Below are 22,678 nucleotides of genomic sequence, written 5' to 3'. Positions count from 1 at the left end.
AAAATTCAAAGTCAAAGCATTGTACATGCCAGTGAGACTAGTGAGAGCGGCAATCATATTTTCAAGAATATTTAATGTTCTACATCAACAGTTAATTCTATAAAACGAAAAAATAAACCCCGTGCCAATTAAGAACTTTTAAATTATACGGATATCATTGAGTGAACATCCAATTTCTATTGAGTCATCCTCGTTCAAAAATGTGGGGAGGTAAAGGTAAGTAAAGGTATAATACCATCTGCACTAGGGAGAAAGAAAAACTTTCTTTTGTCTTTTGAATGATTCACTTCCTTCGAAATCGAAACAAACATGTGTTCCCTATATTTCATACTTACTGAAGATTTTTTAATTCAATATGCTTAAAGGAAATAAATAATTTTAGAATAATGAAAGATACCTAAATAAGTACCTATCTATTTTTTTAAAATGAAAAAAAAAACTCACTATTGTTATACCGTCTCCAGTATGAGGCTGGTGGTACACAAAATTTTCGTCGTCTTCCATAATAACTGCGCTATCGCTGTCATTAGCGGTATCTAGATTCGTATCTTCATCATACTTCAAACCCGCATCACTTAATTGATTTTGTAGCGTTTTAATCACATGTTGCTGCTTATTAATGATTATCTCTCGTTGAACCAATAAGTTGGCAATTTCTTTTTGTTTGCGATATAATTTAGCTTCAAATAATATCAGCTTACAGGATAATGACTTGAGCTGATCATTTCTGTCTTGAACGATATGTGCGATCACGTCTTCCTAAAATATGTAAAAATTACATAAATAGGTACCTATAAAATACTTGCCTAATAAGATGATAAAATACGTGAATAAAGCAGGATGAAATAATATGTCATAGATGAAGCCTCACTTGTGATTTGAATTTTCTGTGCCACGCTAAAAACTGATGTGATTGAGCTCTGAGTTTATTTTGTAATTGCTTGATAATTTTTTGAGCTTCTTCCAAAGAGGTTATCTTATCGACTAATTTACCTCCGCTAAAAATTTCTTCACTGTAACAGAAAAAAATACAAAATTTTTCAAGTTGGTTGATAATAAAGCGAAATTAAAAGTTCATTCAAGAAAGTATATTGAATGACAAATATTGGAAGGGTAAGGTAAAAATTACTAGCTGGGAATAATCCCAAAATTTAATCTTATCCAATGTAACCTAACCTCAAGACATGGCAGGGCAAACTTGTGTGGGTAGGTAGGTATAGAGGTAAGTAGGTGATACCTATGTAGATATATATTCTATGGGTATGAATTTAAAAAAGTTTTATTTATATATGTATGTAGTTAAGAAATTCGACGTTTTCCTAAATTTGGGATCATACGCCCATTTAGCAACGTATTAGGTGAATATCTAATGTCAGCGAGTATAGCTATAGTGGGATAAAAATTATCACGCGATATAAATCAATAAAGAACGCTCATTTTCGTCATATTTTGTTTCATTGATTAGGTACAAACATGCGTCAATAGTGCTGTAATAATTGATATAGCAATAAAAGTAAGTAGGTATAACGATGGTTACATCGATAGTTTTATTCAACGTTGTAATAAATCAATCATTGGGCTACACTAAAGGATGTCTAAACACCTATTGTAGCCAATAGATGAGTAACTATGTAAGTATATTGCACAATAAGCGTGTACATGTTGCACGAAAAGTTACACTCATCTCAGTTATTCTCGAATGATTGTGTACTGTACTTGTGTGGCTAATCTAAAAGAGAGACCGATCTTGTATAATTCCTTTGCGGTAAAACTGATTTGAGGATTGTCAAGTAGTCGGCAGATAAATGGCTAAATTTATGCTTTCTTGGAAAACTATAGGTAGGTAGGCACTCGAGTGAACGCTTGGGCGAACTCGTTTAAAATCGTTTATCAATCCACCACGTAAAGCAAAATGGGGTATACTTACCTATCTATTTCAAACATAGAGGTACAGGTGCCAATTAATTTTAACAAATCCAATAAGCAAAGGTGTGGTATATAATTTAATTGTGCGACAAACAAGAAAACCTGAACGACTATCGACTACGAAAAAAAAAAAAGTCTTGACGATAAAGGATTTGTAGGGAAAACAAACATTACCACTTCCATGCAATTACAAAATTTTCCATCCTATCATATCAAAACCAAAAAACAATTAAATAAACGCAAAACAGTATAGGAAATGACTAGTTTTTATTAGATGATGCATCAATTAAAATGAAACGCGAAATTCTCGGAAACGAATAAGAAATGTTTTTACGCTAGTATAAGTATGTAATATGCATGGAATAGATTTGTCATAAGTGGTTTTTAAAGGGAACATTTTACAAAACTGCCTCACTCAGATTTGAATGAAATGTGGTCTAATTTATAGTAGGTAGAGGCTATATAAGTCTATAGACTACTTACTATGAAAATCTTATGTGCTCGTTTTGATCAAGGCTAGGAATGAGGGATAGATAAAAGTAATGTAAATTTCAAATTTTACTATATGTCACATGCGTTTTAAATATCACTTCACATTTTTAGAAACCTAAAGCTTCACCTGTGAAGGATACAAATACGAGCAAAATAAAATTCAAGCTCGAGAACAGCGATTTTTGAGACTTCTGACGTACCTAATTTTGCCCAAAGAGGCCAAAGATTAGAGAAAATGTAGGCATTAAAATAGTTTTTCTTTGCTAGAATCCACGAATTGAATATTTTATAATTTCACTACAGATTGGGTAATCTACATGCATGCGAGTAGGCGTAAACGCTGAATGCTTAGGACGCACAATGTAAAAAAAACACGTATACTTATAGGTACCTACACTCCTACACCTACACCTACCTGAAATTTCAACAGGTTCATTTTCACTATAAAAATCGGCGAACTTTTAAAAAACCTAATGAGAATTGGCAGGCCCATCCCATGTGAAAAATCCCTTGAGAAGTGACATGAATATTTATAGAGAATTTATAGGGAAGTTTTTCGTAAAAATCGAATTTGTAATAGTGATAAATTATGCTCCACACTTAAACTCTGACGTAAATTTTTCAAATGATTTTTGTAGGTAGGTAGGTAGGTAGGTAGGTAAGGTACATTATCGATGTATGTACAACAACGCAGTCCAAACAAACACACGTAGATCCATGATCCAATCATAACTACTAAAACCAGCAACGTCAGCATGCCAATTACGATTCGCGCAAGGCATTAAAATTACATATTTAAGGCGACTCAGGCGAGTATGCATCTAGAGTTTGTAAAGTACCCATAGGTACATTAGGCAGATCCAGATACTCGTAAACAGAGTTTTCTTCGACAACTACCTACCTAATTGACCTATATCTGTATAGTCGACATCGTGTCTACTGTCTAACATAAATGTCTATGCTAAATTTCCGTTCAAATTCACCCGTATCAAGGCGAAATTCCGAATGACACACGTCCATATATCAGATTCTCCACAATACACTCGATTTACTAAAATGTAAGGTGACGTATAAACATTTCCTTTTCACGGTCTTAACTTTACCAGGTCACAACAATAAACCATCTGCTTCGAACCATAACATTTCCGACATTATCGTTAGACAATTTTCGTATACTTATACCTACCTACTACCTATATAAATATATCGTAAGCAGTTTAAAGCGTGCAATATTTTTTTCACTACCCTCTGATGTACATCTACATATCAAAGAAGAAAATCAACAAGTTATAATACGGGTTACACGCTCCATCTCTTTAAAAAATATCATCTATTTTAATGAGTACCAACGTATGTACGTATAATGAAGCGCTGAATATTCAAATTGCTTTTGATTTCCTCGTTTCCAATGTTGTACTTTTCGTATTGTAATCAAAAAATACGTATAGTATGTATTAGATGGGTAGTAGATATTGTGTATGTGGTATACTCGTATGTTATAAGGCAAAAACAAATAAGCGAGGAGATAGTCTGTATTTAACTGGAATAAAAATCAGGACCGAAAAATTGGATTACAAAAGCTGAAAGAGATTTTATTTTCAGTGGGTAGATATAGGTAAGTAGTAAGCACAGTAATAGGCTATGTGTTTACCTGAGCTCAATCTCGAATCTATTTTACAGTAACACCAACTTTTTCTCTGTTCGTAGCCTATACGTTAAGGCTTTAATCACTTAAACTCGTCGGAATTGTGTTTTTTTTTTCAGTTTTCTTGCTGGTCTTCGTGAATCCATATTTATCTAATTTTTTTCTTTCCAAGATACCTATCGGAAGTTATAACTAAGGCCTTGAAATGTCGAAATGTAGGTACATAGATACAAAACTTGGCGAAACTTTCATCTAAATAAAGACTAAGGTCGGCCATAGAGGACTGTTAAATTTAATGATAAGAGCAAGCAATCTCATATTCATCAAAAATTAGGAAGGTATATCATCAATATCATCCGCATGATTTACAAAGCTAATGAAAACACTCAACTCAATAACTACAAGCACATAAAATTGTATGATTCTTCAGATAAATCAATTTTTTGTTCAGTCCTGGAGGTGACAGTATAGCACAAAAAAATGGACGAAGACCTCAAGTGACGAAGTGAGTTATTGATTTGGCAGGTACCTATGTATCCTGAGTTCTGATTTCAGAGAATTTAGGAGACAAGGACGCAACGTTTTCACAATATTTCTTGGCATTCATACTTCATCTTTTAGACTTTTCTTCCTTGATCAGAGCCACCATGTTTTTGCATTGCTCTCACGGTTGACTTAAAGCTCTTTAATACAAGTATGGAAATAGATCATGCTCTTAAAGTCTTAAGAAAGTCTTAGCATTTTACGTATGTGTTACGTACTGCGCATGGCAGGTTGGTGTCGTCACGAGGTGGAGGTGGGTGGAGCAACCAATGGGGTGCAACGTTGTACGTGAACAGCTGATTTGATGCGTGCTCGCGCACTGCGCACCCATGCAAAAAAATCATAGATTAGTAGTACTGCAGTAGTACCACAATACTACTTTCAAAGTCATGAACAATTAGTATACTGGAAGTAGTTGTAGCGAATTTTACTGTATTTACGCCGTAATTACGAGACAGTCGCATCTCGTTTGTTTCTTGGCTCTCTTTAGCCAAAACGATAACCTTGAAGAACACATTTCTATGTGTTGCTCCGAAGAGCTATTATTATTAGAGTTATATAGAAGTATCGTTAGAAGTAAGATGTCGTCTATATTAAATTACCGAATATGACGATTAATTAAGTTGTTATCCGTTTTTAATTTAATAAAACAAATCGAAAAGTAGTGTCCGCCGTTATTCCGAGTTTTAACCACTTATATATACTACAAATCAGAAGTGGTGAACGAAAATCGCGTCTACCGCAGAAGTTTATCCTATTCCTGACAAAGACAAAGACAAAGACAAAGACAAAGTGCCGAAATCTGCCGAAATCGTTGAAATAAGTGCCGAAAAGACCGTTTGTAACCGAATAATCGTGTTTTATAAGTGCCGAATCAAGTAGAATTCAGTTCTAAAGACAAATCGAGTATTTTGCGTTATTGTGGTGTTGCCTTAATAATACGCACACGAGTCACATTGATTGTGAAAGTATTGAAAAACATTCGTTAAACAGTTTATTGTGCCGAAATCGCAGTTTTCCAATTGCTGTGAGTACCGTAATTACAAAACGGTAGTGAAAAGTACAAATTGCAGTTGAAATTGTACGTGAGTAATTTCACCTCTTTGTGTCAATATTACGCCGCTAAAATCGAAGTCCGCCGCCATTGTTTTGTTTCAATAACAATAACAATAACCTTCAAGTTCAAAGAACAGCTGATTTCTTTGTTGTTGTATAAAACGTTGAAAGAAGTTCCGTTTTTAACCGCTTAATGACCGTATCACCGAAAGCCTAATTCAAGTAACATTTGAAAATGGGTAAACCGAAAACGAGACAGTCCCAAGACGAAGATCTTGAGACTAACGATAACGTATTAGCTAATCAGCTAATAAAGGCCTTAAAAATAGCTGGTAGTGGTTACCAAACCACCGATGTGCCATATTTTAATGGGAATGTATCAGTGCCGGAGGCTAGAGAATGGTTATCGAGTTTTAAAACGAAAGCTCGTATCAACCAGTGGACAGCTGAAATTAAGCTAGACACCGCTAAAAGTAAATTGAAAGGTGCTGCTAAAAGCTGGTTACTTTTCCACTCCGAAGAATTAACGAACTGGGAAAAATTTGATGAATTGTTCCGTGCAACGTTCATTGGCGAGCTGAGTATCTCCGAGAAATTCGAAAGATATCGAGACCGAAAACAAAACCAAAACGAACAACCATTCGAATACGTTTACGAAAAATTACGATATGCCAAAGATGTTGGTATTTCTCCGGCTGAAGCCAAAGCCGAATTATGCGCGGGTTTCAGTAAATATCAGTTGACGAACTACTTACGCTCATTCGATTACTTTTCCGCAGAATCATATATTGCCAAAATTCGCGAATATGAACAATTTGAAAAAGCGAAAGCGAATTTCGCCCAACAATCGAGTTCGAGTCCGTCCAGTTCAACCGCAACCAAACAGACTACGAATTCCACGTCGAATACGAATCCGTCGCCGAGTACTACGAATCCGAATACGTTATCTTGGAGAAAAGATAATTCCCAAAATCGACCTGCTACCGCCACGCCGTCAACGTCGTCATCGAATACTACGTTATCAACTGATAAACCTGGTATATTATGTTACAATTGTAACAAAGTAACGGACCATATTTCCAAAGCTTGTCCGGAACCTCGTAAAAAGAAATATTGTACTATTTGCAAAGTCGAAGGACATATTCGCAGCGAATGTACTAAGTCGAAACCACCGAATGCCGAAAAACCAACCAACGTCGCCGCAGCCGCAACCGTTATTCCGTCGAAAAACCATGTCGATGATAAGTATATCAAAACCGCTTACATCAACGAAGTCGAAGTTCCAGAAACAATGATCGATCCTGGAAGCCGTGTGTGTATAGTTCGAGCCAGTGTCGCTATACAAGCAAACCCAATGTTCGAAAAATGCGAAGAACGTATCTACGGTGTCGGAAAATTAGAAACCGGCACCAAAGTTCTGGGTAAATTTACCGCTGCTGTAACAGTCGACAAAGTAACTGTGTCCAACGTCGAGATATTGATAGTACCCGATGCAATTATTCCCGCACCGCTACTAATTGGACAAACATGGACCGAATCACCCGAAGTAACGTACCTGAAAGTTCGAGACCAACTGGTGATACGAAATGTCAACGATCCGTTCTGCAAATACCCTGTCGTCGAGCCGAAATTCAACAGAGTACGAGTAGAAAATGCCGAACCATCGAAGCAAAATTTAGTAAATTTTGTTCGAGCTGATACGAATACGATCATCGTTAAGTTTCCTGAACCGAAATCAGCGAACTGCGACCCATCGTCCAACGTCGAATCACCTGCCGATCTACAAATCAGTCGATTAACCGATACCGATATACGAGCCAGCGAATCTCCGCGATATTCGACAGAGAAAAGCGAACTCAACTACGAATCCGCCGTAACCGAATACCAGAGTTGGCGCGATTCGAATCGCGCGAAAGAATCGAGAAAGAATCCGATTCTCACGATTCGAATCGGATTCGAATCGCGGTTCTTCAAGTCGAAAGAATCGGAAAACGCAGGAATCCGATTCCCTTTTATAGAGAATCGCACCTTCTCGATTCCCTGCGATTCCTTGCAGGTATTATTCACGTGTTGAAACAGTAAAATGCACTGTTTTTAATGGCTTTTAGTGATGCATTTGCATTTTGTAGTTTGAGACTGGTGACATTTTTTTAAAGATTGGCTGTTGTGTGATAATATTGCAAATCAGTGATTCTATGCAGTGAAAGAATCGCGCAATGCAAGAATCGGATTCTCTTTAATGGAGAATCGCGCCCTCGCGATTCTCTGCAATTCCCTACTCACAGCCACAAACGAAAGAATAGAACATGAAAAATGATCATATACCTAGTTGGGGAAATTACTGATTTCATTTAAAATTCATTTGTCAAGTCCTGAAGTTGAAAAAAATTAGTATTTGGGAATCGGAATCGGAGGGAATCGAGAACCGCTAAAGAATCGGATTCAGAACCGGATTCACTCTGTGAAAGAATCGAGAGTGGAGAATCCCGATTCTCTCAGGTATGGGAATCGTAATTCAGGAATCCGATTCTGACGAACCGAGGAATCGCGCCAACTCTGCCGAATACAAACCGAGTAAATGCGAACCCATTGTAACCGAAACCGAAAGCGAACTCAAGTCCACCGCAATCATCGAGCAGTGCGATCTTCAGTCTACCGTCGATAGCGAAACCACGTCGAATATTATCGATTCATCGATCCAGTCGATCAACAGCGAATCTTCAGTCAACAAATCGAAAACCGTCGAAACCGAAAACCGCGAACCTAGACCCGAGTACGAATCTACGTTCAAATCACCGTTTACCGTTGGACAATGCGAACCTAAGTCCAACCATAGCGCACACATGTTCAAAACTACCGAAACCGATACCGAATCCGTAGTTATCACTGCCAAAAATGATAACAAATTTGAAAAATATCCGATCCGAATCCAAACCAAATATGGGTTAAAGCTGAAATATCCGAAAGGTGTTCGAGTCAGAGATTATTCTGATGGTTCCTCTGATGACGAAACTAGCTGGGAAGAAGCCCGAGTAGCCGAATTAACCGAATTCAACGCCAATCGATTGAACAAAACCGAAGTATGCGAACCTACCGCCGCAGAGTTAAGCAAACTCACCCCAACCGTTGCAACCGTTATTACGTCGAGTCCGAAATGGCGTCCGTTAACAAAGAACGATATAAACTTTGGAGACACGCTATCCGCCGAAATTCAAGAAAAATTTCTTCAATTATGTAACCGTTACCGAAAATGTTTTGCTCTCGACATCTCCGAATTGGGAAGAGCGAAAATTCAACCGATCGATATCGACGTGCTGCCCAACTCCGCACCGCCAGCGTCGAAACCGTACCGTCTAAATGCCGACGATGCGAACGAATTATCTCGTCAAATACGTGAATGGAAAGATGTCGGTATTGTCGTAGAAACGACATCTCCATATGCCGCACCCGGTTTTCTTGTTGGGAAGAAAAACGGAAAACGTCGACCCGTCTTCGATTATCGTAAACTCAATGCGATAACGATTAAGAAAAATTTTCCGATACCGAACGCTGATGAACATCTGAGCTTAATTTCCGATGCTCAATACTTTTCATTATTCGATCTCGCATCAGGTTATTTCCAAATGCCGTTATCGAAAGCTGCTCAAGAGAAAACCGCCTTCATTACTCAGAATGAAAGTGGCGAGTTCACAGTTTATCCGTTTGGACCTACCAATGGTCCCATCGACTTTGCGAAAACCATGTCGTTAGTTTTACGCGACTTACGTAATACCGTCGCTTTTAATTTCTTCAACGATGTATTCGTCCCTGCGCCGAACCTTACCGAAATGCTCCGTCGAGTCGAGCTTGTGTTACAAGCTTTCGCTAAATACAACCTTGCATGCCGTCCCGAAAAATGCTATTTCGCAACCACTACCGTCGAATTCTTAGGGTTTGAGATCTCTCAAGGTCAAATGAAACCCGGAAATGCGAAAATCGCCGCAATTACGAAGTTCCCACCGCCGACAAACGTCCATGAAGTCCGTCGATTTATCGGACTTGCAGGATTCTTCCGCCGATTTGTTCGAAATTTCGCCATTCTAATTAGTCCATTAACCGAATTAACGAAGAAAGATACCGATTATTGTTGGACAGAACCCCAACAAGCCGCATTCGACGACATTTGTAAAACATTGACCAACCGACCTGTTTTACATTTATTCGATCCGAAGTTACAAACCGAACTCCATACCGATGCGTCCAGGCACGGTATAGCGGGTATGCTGCTCCAGAAGAAGACGCCTGACGCGCCTCTTCAACTAGTATACGCCGTAAGCAAGAAGGCTACGCCTCAGGAGGCGCTGTACTATTCTTCGAAGATGGAATTGTTGGCCATAGTTTGGTCCGTTTCCCGATTACGCCAATTTTTACTGCCGATACCGTTCACGATTGTTACCGATTGCCAGGCGCTCTTGCACCTGAACGCTAACAAATCGACCAATCCCCAGATAGCTCGCTGGTCATTATTCCTTCAAGAATACGACTTCACGATAAAACACCGAAAAGGCGACCGTATGCAACACGCCGATGCTTTAAGCAGAGCTCCTGTCGAACCGCCGTCTGATACCGAAAACATCGTTCAAACACTTGGAGTTTTTACGATATTAACCGAAAACGAAACCATACGAATGTATCAACGTCACGATGCTGATATCCGAAAAATCGTCGAAAACGTCGCCGCTCATCCGAAATACGAATTACAAGATGGTTTATTGTTCTTTCACGATATCGAAACGCAACGTAAGCTATTTGTTGTCCCGAAATCCATGAGAAAAGCGCTGTGTATCCAGTTCCACGATAATATGGGTCATTTTGCAATGGAAAAAGTCGTCGCCGCCATCAAACGAAAATTCTGGTTCGCCGGAATGCGCCGTTACGTACGTCTACACATTAAAACGTGTATCGACTGTCTTCTAGCGAAAGGAGAATCCGGAAAACCGAAAGGCCAACTATCGCCTATACCACCTGGTACTCGACCGTTTGAAATCATCCATGTCGACCACATTGGACCGTTTACCGAAACCGAAACGAAGAAAAACCACATCTTCGTCCTCGTAGATAATTTCACAAAATTTGTGAAATTGTGGCCTGTTGAAACTACCTCTACAAACGAAGTAGAAATATGCTTAAAAGATTTATTTCTACGCTACGGAAATCCGAGTCGAATTATCTCCGACCAAGGATCGTGCTTTACGTCGAGCCAGTACGAGACCTTTTGCCGCCAACGAGGTATTATACCACACCGAGTCGCCGTACGACACCCACGTGCCAACGGACAGGTAGAACGAATAAATCGAATTATTAACGCCCAGTTAATAATATATGCGTCGAAATCGATCGAAGAAACGGAGTCATGGGACCGTTTCATTCCCGAAATTGAACGGAATATAAATGTTTCGATCAACTGCACGACAGGAAAAACCCCGTTTGAATTACTCCACGGGTACACACCGAGATTTTCCGATTCACCGTTACATTGAATCGTCGAAAAGTTCCAAGCCGCTGAAGATCTAGAAACTATGAGACACATAGCTCGCGAACATATCACCGATACTCAACGACAAATGAAAACCGAATTCGATCGTAAACACGCCGTTGGCGATAAATTAATTACCGGTGAAATAGTATTTGTAAAAGTGCCGAATACTGCGAAATTGCAACCACGATACCGAGGACCAATGGTTGTAATGAAAAACGTCGCTGGAGATATCTACAGAGTTCAAGATCTCCGCAATGAAGGAACGAACCAAGGTGTCGTTGATTTACACGTTTCCCAAATCCGCCCTTGGAAAGCCGCAGACATCGATTCCGAAAACGCTACCGGTGACGAGGACGCCACCGTTGCCGAGGATGGCCGAGTGTAGCGAATTTTACTGTATTTACGCCGTAATTACGAGACAGTCGCATCTCGTTTGTTTCTTGGCTCTCTTTAGCCAAAACGATAACCTTGAAGAACACATTTCTATGTGTTGCTCCGAAGAGCTATTATTATTAGAGTTATATAGAAGTATCGTTAGAAGTAAGATGTCGTCTATATTAAATTACCGAATATGACGATTAATTAAGTTGTTATCCGTTTTTAATTTAATAAAATAAATCGAAAAGTAGTGTCCGCCGTTATTCCGAGTTTTAACCACTTATATATACTACAGTAGTTGTGACGAACTCTTCATTAACTTCACCATTTATAAACTTTATTTTATCTTCACAAAATTATAAAACATTTTGACAATAAAAACGTGTTCTAAATACTACTCGTAGCTAACATCTTAAGAAGACTAATAATCCCAACTTCCTAGAGATGGCGCTCCGCCACACTCCGGGCAACAAAATTTGATTAATTATCGATAATATTGGAATGGGTAATTCTATACAACGTCGTTCTCCACCCAATTCCGGATCGTTTCCTTTGCTCGAATTGCGGCGGATCTTTGGCTGGGATTACGCCTCGGCGTCGCATCTGACGATTGTAGTGTTGGTGGCTTCGTTGGGTTGGGAGTCAGAGGTGCCGTATCTGTAGTCGCCGTCGTCGGAGATGTTATCTCTGTTGTTGGAGGTGTCCTACTCGTAGGTGCTTCTTCGTTTGTGCGTTCTGCTCGATCTTGCTCTGTCTCCAACGGGTGTAGCAAGCATATTGGTCGAGTTATGATATTCCCATTCTCGAGCCGTACTTTTGCAGAACGGATTTTTCCGTCCGCACTCTCGATTAATTCGACAATGACACCGGTGGCCCACTGGCCTCTCGGTAGACGATCTTTGTTGATGAGAACGATGTCTCCTTTTTCAGGTGGGTGAGGTGCTGTCCGTTTTCTTCCTATTATCGTATCTCTACACGTACGTAGGGTCTCAAGATAACCAGTGCGCCAGCTTTCCCAGAATAAATCCAACTGCTTTTGTCCCTTCTGCCAATTTCTCGCGATGTCGAGAAGAATTTTACTGCTGTTGGCTGGTTCGAAGTCTGATGGAATGTTGAAAGGAATGTTCAACAGATCACTTGGAGATAACACCATGTTATCATCGGAGCCTACATACACGATAGGGCGAAAGTTGATTACCGCTTCAATCTCAGTTGACGCCAACTGTAGCTGTCTTCGTGTCAGATTTACTCGATAAAAGGTTTTCCGGAGCGCGTTTTTTACTAGTGCCACCATTCTTTCATATATGCCACCTGACCACGGTGAAAATTCTGTTATCTGTTTCCACTCGATTTCTGTTTTCTTCAAAGTGCAATCCGTTTTGTTTTCAAGTAGAGATTTTAATACATTGAATTGAGGCGCATTATCAGATAGAACAAACTTCGGAATACCTTGTCTGGCAAACATACAACGGAACGCAGTGAGCAATTCTTCGCTTGTCATATCTTCAATTACTTCTAAATGAACCGCCCTGGTGATTAGACACGTAAATAAACATATCCAGATCTTTTTCGTCGTAGATTTCTTCTGTTTTCGAACATACAGAGGTCCTAAAACATCAACGCCAGTGTGGGAAAATGCTGCTTCTCTTTTTAATCGATAACCTGGAAGTGGTGGCAATATTGGATACTTGTAAGCTGGACCATTGAATACCTTGCAGTTTTTACACTTTTGAAGAACATTGTACACTGTTCGTCTGCCACCTAGTAACCAGTATTCTTTTCGAATCGCTGCCAAGGTTTGTGATACTCCGGCATGATACAGGTTTATATGAGTATCCATAATCAGTAAATGTACAAAGTGGTCGTTTTTCGGTAATAATACTGGGGGAATGTCGTTTGTTGTTTGTAAAAGATTTGACAGTCTGCCTCGTACTCGTAGAAATCCGTTCTCATCCATGACTAGGTTCATTTGTTTCTCAAGGTTGGTTTTGGGGTCCTTTTTTTGTCTAATACGTTCGAATTCGTCCGCAAAATTTACTACCTGAACATATTTAATCCATGCTTGTTTTGCAGTTTTGAAATTTGCTTCATTTTCTGAGATCTTTAGTTTAGTAACGGTTCGTAACAATAATTCCTTCATATCGGCGATGTCTTCTATTTTGATTTCACCTGGTGGTTTCGGAAGTTGAGTGCCATTATCAGTTGTTAACATGGAGATACTACGTACTTCGGAGTGGAAGTCCTCGGATTCATCAACTTCTATCATTGGCCACTTTGATTCGTTTTCTTCGAGCCATGCTGGACCTTGCCACCATAGCTCCTTCAAATCATCGACGGTGGAGCCTCTGCTGGCAATATCTGCGGGATTTTCTTCGGATTTTACGTAGTTGATATTTAACTGGACAAATTTACGTATCTCTGCTACTCGCTTTTCAACCCATGGTGATAAATTTTTGTTGGATCGTACCCACGCAATAGCACACTTCGAATCTGACCATAGGAATTTCTTATCAATTTGACAGTTGTGTAAACTTTCTTCAACGAACTTTAATGCACGAACGCCGATCAGTGCTGCCAGGAGTTCTAAACGTGGTATTTTCATAGGACTGTTCACCGGAGCTACTTTTGATTTTGAAAATAACAGTTTGGTAGCAATTTGTGTAGCGTTTTCAAGTCGGATATAAACCATTGCTCCATAAGCGGTTTGAGATGCATCAGCGAACACATGTAGTTGAATGTTTGCCGAAAATCGTGGTAGTGGAAATCTCCTTGGAATTTCGATCAACTGAATTTTTTCCAACTCTTGAACTACCTCTAGCCATGACGATTTTACTTCTGGTGAAACTGGCTGGTCCCAATCGATATTTTCCTGCCATAATTGACGTAGGATCAATTTTGCTTTTAATATGACAGCCGAAAAATAACCCAAGGGATCGTAAATCTTGGCTGAGTTTTTCAAAATGCTGCGTTTTGTAATAATCTCTGTATCAAATGTGGTTGCTTTTATGGAGTATGTATCCGAAGTAGTGTTCCAGTTTAAACCTAGCAATGATACAACCGCGTCTTCGATCCATCTAATTTCAGGAAATTTTTCTACTATTAGCCTGTCATTTGTCTGCCATTGTCTCAGTGTCATCGATGCATCGGAGAAAATTTTGATGCTGGCTTCAATCAGCTGTATAGCTTCGTCTAAGGAATCAGCTCCGGATACAAGGTTATCAACATACAATGCTTTGAGTAGTTTTTCAGCGATCTTGGTGGGGTATTTTTTCAAATGATGAGGGATTGTAGCAGCAAGTAAAAATGGGCTAGCACTGGCTCCAAACAGGATTCGACAAAATCGGAGTATAATAACATTGTTTTTGGTCGTTTTCAATTCTTTGTTTTTCAGCCATAAAAACCTTACTGAGTCGCGATCCTTTTTAGCCAATACCAACTGTAGAAAGGCTCTTCGAATATCGGAAATGATACCATATTGGAACGTTTGGAATGCTAATAATAACGCAGCAATTAGTTCATTAAGATTGTCACCTTTATACAAGCAGTCGTTGAGGCTCTTATCTTTTCCTTGTTTGGCAGACCCATCAAACACCGGACGTAGTGGGGTGCTTTTCGATTCAGTTTTCACACTATGATGAGGTAGATAATGGATTAAATTTCCATCTGGATGGGCATCGTCGACCACTTCGATGATATCTTCTTTCAAGTACTCTTTAAATACTGCATCGTAATTTTCCAGGAACTCGTAGCTCGATTTTTTAACCAAGTTGTCTAATCTGCTAAGTGCCAAGCCGTAGTTGGGTTTGAGATCAGGCGCTTCATTTACCCAAGGCCAAGCTACTTCGTACCTTTTATCTGTGTATTTTACCGTCTTATCAAACAATTTTTGTGCTATTTCACCATTCATGTCAGGAGTTTCTTTGATACCTAGCGTATCCAGCTCCCATAAGCATTTAAGGTCATTATTAGTATCTGCTTGTATGGGTTTCAGTAATAAACAGCTCACCTTGTTTTTCTTCCTGTGATTAGTAGCTATTTTACCCGCGAATAACCAACCAAGTTTACTGCTTATTAGGTATTGATGGTCGCCAATTCTGAGTATTTCTGAAGTTAAAACATCGTACAGGTGATCGATGCCGATTAAGATTTGAATATCTGTACGCTTCGAAGTATCTGCAAGTCTTTTGTCACGCAGCACTGATGTATCTTGTAATAGTTCTGGATTGAATGGTTCAACATCGTCTATTATTTTCGTAATGGTATTCGCTTCGATACAGATTAGCTCGCCAGAGATTGTTTTCATTTGGAACTGCACGATATTTGAAAGTAATTCTTGTTGTTTACGGTCACCCACGGTATCAATGATTAGGTTTTCTTTAGAAACCGAACGTAGATTTATTTTGTCCGCTGCTTCTTTTATTATAAACGTTCGTTTACTACCACCATCCAGTATGATACGTGCCTCTAGATGTTCACCCGTATTCGGATTTATTATCGTGGTCACTGCTGTTAATAACCAATTCTGCTCACGATCTGATAATAAACAGCTGACTGTAGTACTTTCTTTTTCATTGGAGTTCGTCGATTTTGCGTCGTTATCAGCTGATTGTTGTTGTGTTGTGTGTTGCGTCGTATTTTCTTCAAATAGCTTTGGGCACAGGCTTCGGTGGTGGTTCTTTTTCTGGCCACAGTGTACACATACACGATCAGCTGTGCATTCTTTCACTGAGTGTCCTTTACGTAAACAGATAAAGCAACGGCCTTTTATGTTTTCTTTACGAGATGCCATGGTTTTGTGTTTATCACACTCATCGGACCAGTGTTTCTCAGAAGAACAAAATATACACTTTTGGGTTGGTTTTTTCGTGTTGTTATTTGTTTTTACCATTAGTGTTTCTGTTGTGTACGTTGATGACTGGGCTTCTGTTGTCTCTGTGTCAAAATTCAATTCTTCTCGTTGTTGAATAACTCCTTTCAGTTTCTTACAGAACTTGGCAAGCGTGAGGGTACCATTTGCGTGCTGGTGAATTTCGTATACAATCTCCTTTGGGTATTTTTCTTTGACTGTGGTGAACAAGATCGTGTTATCGTCGAACGTTTCGTTGAGTGATTCTAACGTACGGAGAGCTACTTCCATTTCGTCATATAGCTTCCTTAGGCTTGCTGTGCTGCTAGTTGCTTTAGGTAAATTTGTAATCTTCTTGTACAGTACATCGATTGTTCGTTTAAGATTTCCATACTTCTCTTCCAATAATTCCCAGGCTATCGGTTAGTTTTCGTTAGTTGTTTGCAACCCTTTTAAGTCGTTTTCTGCATCTCCAATACACATTGTTTTCAGGTATGCTAGTTTTCTATTGTCTGGTAATTCGCTGCTACCAACTGTGACGTTGAAGTTTTGTTTGAATTCTTGATACAGTGTGATATCTCTGTTGAATGTCGTTTTTGGTAATTCGGGTAGCTTCATGCCTGTGTAAGGATTCGTAATCGTGATGTTTTTCTCGGGGGTGGGCTTTTCTTTATTTTTTTGTTCATTTTCACTTATGGCATTTATCGTTGCAATGGTGTCATCGCAGTCAAGGTTCAAAGTTTCGTATTCTATGATTTCACCATCGAATTTTTTTGTTACCTCTTCATCATTGGCTGTCAATACCGCTTTTTCCAGATCCTCTCGAAGTTTATTGACTCGTTCTTGACAGTTTTGCAATTGTCTCAAGTTGATATTCAAGGCGAGTGCATTGGGTAGAGGTTCTTGGGAAAGCTGGTCTTGTGTTACTTTGAGCTTGTGGACCAGGCGATCCTTCGCCACTTTGAGCTTTGTCTCTATTTGACTTGGATTCGGATTCATCTTTGGAACTTATTTACCGGTCTGCTACCATGTGACGAACTCTTCATTAACTTCACCATTTATAAACTTTATTTTATCTTCACAAAATTATAAAACATTTTGACAATAAAAACGTGTTCTAAATACTACTCGTAGCTAACATCTTAAGAAGACTAATAATCCCAACTTCCTAGAGATGGCGCTCCGCCACAGTAGTACTGGTATTATACTTGAGTAGTACTGCAGTACTACTTTCAAATTCATGTACTATTTATTTAGTAGTTCAGTATTACTCAGTATTACAGTACTGGAAGTAGTACTAATATTATACTTTAGTAGTACTGACCATGTACTGACTATAGTACTGAAGTAGTACTGAACCTCGCATCACCCTATAACTCACAGTCGGCTGTGAGCACCCTCAAAACGGGCATAATTCAAAAACTTACAACGAACTCTAAAACAATGGTACAATGATATCCTCCCTTATGTTTTTGGGGTCGCAGAATACGAGTTCGACAATATTTTTTTTGTAGGGGTGGGGGTGAGGGGGTGAAGGGGGCGAAAAATTCAGAATTTGACTATAATGATGTGTGATACATTGAAATGTATGTTTTTGAGGGTGTAGATCACGAATCTGACAATACTTTTTTCGTAAAGGTCGATGGTGGGGGCTGAGACGGTGAAAATGGTTAAAAATTCAAAATTTGACTATAATGATGTGTGATATGTCGAAATGTACCAATTTTCATCAATTTACTCAATTTTAGTTGTTATAAAGTAATTATAGAGGTATAATTTACGTTGAAACTCCGTTTTTCCTATTTATAAATACCTAGGAATAGAACAAAATTTTTGCACGTAGATGCACGGGAAATTCCAGCGGCTAGTAATACTTGAGGTAGTGTATTTCAAGATGTCAATTTCCATTTTTGCCCCCAAATGCCCCGGCGACTACAACAGTCAATTATACCTAGTGAAGAATCATGGTGAATTTTGTTAAAATGTTACAAATTTTTTCTTCCAGGGACTTTGACGGCTCCCCAATAGAAAATTCTTCATCCCCCGCCCTTCACCCCTTCTACACCCTCGAAAACGTACATTTTGACATATCACACGTCATTATGGACAAATTTTGAATTTTTCACCGTTTTCACCCCCTTCATCCGCCACAATTCACCCCTACGAGAAAAATATTGTAAAATTCGTGATCTACACCCTCAAAAACATACAATTCGATATATCACACATCATTATGGTCAAATTCTGAATTTTTCACCCCCTCCATCCCCCACCATTCACCCCTACGAAAAAAATATTGTCAAATTCGTGATCTACACCCTCAAAAACATACAATTCGATATATCACACATCATTATGGTCAAATTTTGAATTTTTCACCCCCTCCATCCCCCACCATTCACCCCTACGAAAAAAATATTGTCAAATTCGTGATCTACAACCTCGAAAACATACATTTCGACATATCACACATCATTATAGTCGAATTTTGTATTTTTCGCCCCTTCACCCCCTCGCCCCCACCCCTACAAAAAATATTGTTGAATTCGTATTCTGGGACCCCAAAAACATAAGGGAGGATATCATTGTACCATTGTTTTAGGGTTCATCGTAAGTTTTTGAGTTACACACGCCCGTTTTTAGGGTGCTCATACAGCCCACTGTGCAACTAATGTAATTCAAAAATGCTCCATCAGTACTATATTAATACTATAGCATGTTTTAGATCCGTCTTCAGTACTTCCACAGAAGTTAAGCAGTCTCAGGCCTGGCTAGAGGTTGGATGGGTGACCGTTTACAAATTATTCTCTTGGAGTACTGAAGTTCGGTAGTTCAGTAGTACTGTAGTAAAACTAGGTTCAGTTCTGCTGTGTGATACTATTTTTTTCATAGAATCGTGAAGTTACAGTACTACTGAAAAGTAGTACTACAGTATTACTTTTCAGTAGTACTGTGGTACTACTGTGTGATGGTACTAGAGTACTACTTGAAAAGTTCAAATTGTTACTACTGAAAGTAGTACTGCTTTCAGTATTAAATTAGTAGTACTATTTTTTTGCATGGGCAGTACCTAAAACTTATGTAAAATCCTATGACTTTCTTAAGAGTATAATCTATTTCCATACTTGTATTAAAGAGCTTTAGGTTGACTTTAGATGTAGTAGCTAGTAGGCTATCCTGTCACAAAAAGGCAGCAGTCGCAAAACAAAACGAGTAAGTAGCTATAGCATATATTTTCGTTAGCATGCACACGCGTGCATACTCTTGCACGTGCTCGAAATACCTAACTTAATTTTCGCTACCTACCTATTTATTAAACTGAAATGAAATTTTCCACGAAAGCAAAACTTTTCACAAGTACCTGAGTATGTTGTTCGAATAAAAATAAATGGGTGAAGTATCTACCTACTCAAGTGCTTATATCCTCCTCGTCTCTGTATACTTTTATTTTAAATATACTTACGTATTATAAAATGAAAAACTCTGCTGAATTAAGCAACGCAGGTAACTTAACATGATATTTTACTTCGCTAGTAATCGAGAATTTTACTATCGTCACAGGTAGGTTTTATGATACGAGTACTTCAATATAACAGGGAAAAAAATCTGTTCCACGCACACATTTTACTGTTTAAATTAAATGAAGCAGTTTGATACTTCGTTAGCTCAATTACAACACTGAAAAATATCGCGACACTTTGGATGCGCAATGAATTTTTCACATAATACTTAATTATGCTGAAACTTAATCTAATTTAATCACATAGGTAGGTAGATTAGGAACAGGGATGCGCAGAAATATCGAGTACCTACCCCCAAAAAAGTTTTTAGCTTAATGCTTCGGCTAGTCATAGTGAATGATAATAATGATAGCACATAATTATTGTAAGGTGATAACCATTTTTCAATTCATGCACTGCGCCGTATGTAATAAATTTTTACAAATTGTAAAATTCAAAATTTGCAATCAGTAAATTTACACTTGATCCGTGAAATTGGCCTTCTGTAAATTTTACGATACATAGTGTTTACCGACAATATTTCGTCTTCTGGGTATTTTTAATAAAAAAAAACTTACTTTGATGTACATAGGTATACTCAATATTACACTCTTTCATTGCATTATCTAGATAAAGTGTAGGTAACATAAAAACTTGAATTTATTGGCAATGGCATTGGATACGTATACCTACCTAATCAATACTAAACGGTAAATAAAAAATAAATGAAAGGTAAACGCTATACATTCTACAAGGATTCAAATTAACAAACAAACAAACAAAATGTAGCTTAATGGACGAATTTAAGCAAGAATTTTTTTTTAAAGGGAATTTCTCGTATTAATGGATTGATGAAATTTTAAAAATTTGAGTAAATCTTCTGAAAATGGAGGAATAAAATACCTATTCTTGAAAACTCTTTGAAAAATCAGTACAAGCTCAAAATCGATTTTTTTAAAACCTCCAGCTTACCTCCTCTACTTTTTATTTCAAACAATTTCTAAAATTTTCACTTTCATGAGGTAAGTACCTTCTTCAAAAACTCAACAAAAAGTATACTATGGGTTGACCAGAATTCAGTCGATCACCCGCTTTATGGTAGCTAAAGGTAAAATTTCACAATTTTGATTTTTTTTTCAACTTGCAAAAATTAATTTAGAATTTTGTACTCTAAAAATTGCTTGATTCATGTAGGTACCTGCATTTTTATTTTTTGAGGGAGGAGGAGAGGGTGCACAGTAAAATTTTTATGTAATTAAGTAAAGTGCCTACCGCAAAGAAAAAGTGAGAAGAGGAAAATTCATCGAAATTGGTTTTTAAAAATACCTATACCTACCTACCTACCTACCTACCTACTACGATTTTTTAAAATGTTATTATTAGGATATAAATGTATATACCCTACTATTTGAAAAAAAAGAACAAACAGGGAAATTATTTGAAAAATTTATTTTTTGGGTAGGTAAAAGATATCATGCTCACTTGAATCCAGTAAGTATTTAAGATTTTTTTCAACAAATCGAGAGAATAATTCAAATTTTAAAACACCGAGTTTTTACTGTCCGGAGCGGGGAAAGGGGATACAAAACTGCAAAGTCCCATTCTCCCTTTCAATTTTGATAAAAGTTGAAAGTCGGAAATCAGGTTTACAAAATTTAGGAATCTGGTTGATAAGTGATTGCAAATTTTAAACGATACCTACTTTGTGAGTCCCGGACAAAAATCTGGCTATAGCATCCCTAAGGTGTGTACATCATAAAAATATAGTTTTTAATTAGGAAACGTTCCGAGGCCCGTTAGCGGGTCTCGGAACGTCGCGTCGGGTCTCGGATAGTCGATGTGACTTCCAGAAACGGGCCTGTATAAGCCGTAGTAAGTCTGTATACTAATAAGCGACTTTTTACAAAACAATAATCCCTAATTGTTCACAACAAAATTTGAACATTCTTCAAAATGAAAAGTTAACAGAATAACCAGGATTTCAAAAATTCACTGCATCTCTAATTACCTACCTATCTACTCAACTAATTTTAAGTAAGTACCTACAGTTCAGTGTATCGCAAAAAGAAATCACAGGCAGAATCGAAACATTGTTCAATACTGAGGAATTTTTGCATATTTTATGCAAAATTCCACTAAAACTAGGTATACCTACTTTTTTGTAGACGCTATTTATCTGAAATTAGTTACATACGCACTTGTGTTTAGTACTAATAACTCAAAGAGTAAATCGTTTAATGAAAAATACCGAGCATTATGAAATGATGTAGGTACCTAATTTAAATTCAGCCAACATATTCAAAAATGTCTCCACTATAGAGAACTTTCTAAAAACTATTTAAAAGCTGAAATAAAATTTCTAATGTTTTTTCCGAGTACCTAAGTAGTAACTATATTAGACGAGTGTAATTTCATCGTTGAAATTACATATTCTGAATCTGAGCTCACGCTCACACGGACGCCAACAAAAAAATTGAAGAATAACGACTGCAAAAATATACTGATATAAATTTCAAGCACGTGCGGAACTATTGGGGCTTTTAAAAAACTCACTCCAAAAGCTGAAATAGCATTTTAAAAAAAAAAGAAGAAAAAATGAAATCGTAGTTCGTTTTTGTAGCGTCACGAAACAAGTAATTTTCTGACGCATTGAATTATTACATCACGTAGGTACAATTTAGAAGTAAGCCCTTTCCACAATTCCCTTAACGGTGCGGTGTAAGTCGTTTAGTTATTATTTATCGACATAAATCACGTCATTTGGATTAACTTCG

At 38.0% G+C, this 22,678-nt stretch overlaps 1 protein-coding gene across 2 annotated transcripts in view; it reads right to left on the bottom strand.

Annotated features, from left to right (window-relative positions):
- The window catches only part of LOC135832015 (uncharacterized), a 70,838-nt gene that overhangs the window by 1,054 nt on the left and 47,106 nt on the right, over nucleotides 1-22,678 (bottom strand). For both annotated transcript variants that reach the window (XM_065344958.1, XM_065344959.1), the window contains 2 exons: nucleotides 872-1,013; nucleotides 445-759 (listed from right to left, as the gene is read on the bottom strand). In XM_065344958.1, the coding sequence (XP_065201030.1) occupies nucleotides 445-759; nucleotides 872-1,013 (457 nt within the window). The remainder of the gene's footprint in view (nucleotides 1-444; nucleotides 760-871; nucleotides 1,014-22,678) is intronic.

The sequence above is a fragment of the Planococcus citri genome, chromosome 1 (assembly GCF_950023065.1).
Source record: "Planococcus citri chromosome 1, ihPlaCitr1.1, whole genome shotgun sequence".
Taxonomy (NCBI): domain Eukaryota; kingdom Metazoa; phylum Arthropoda; class Insecta; order Hemiptera; family Pseudococcidae; genus Planococcus; species Planococcus citri.
This window is presented reverse-complemented; position numbering and strand designations above follow the sequence as displayed.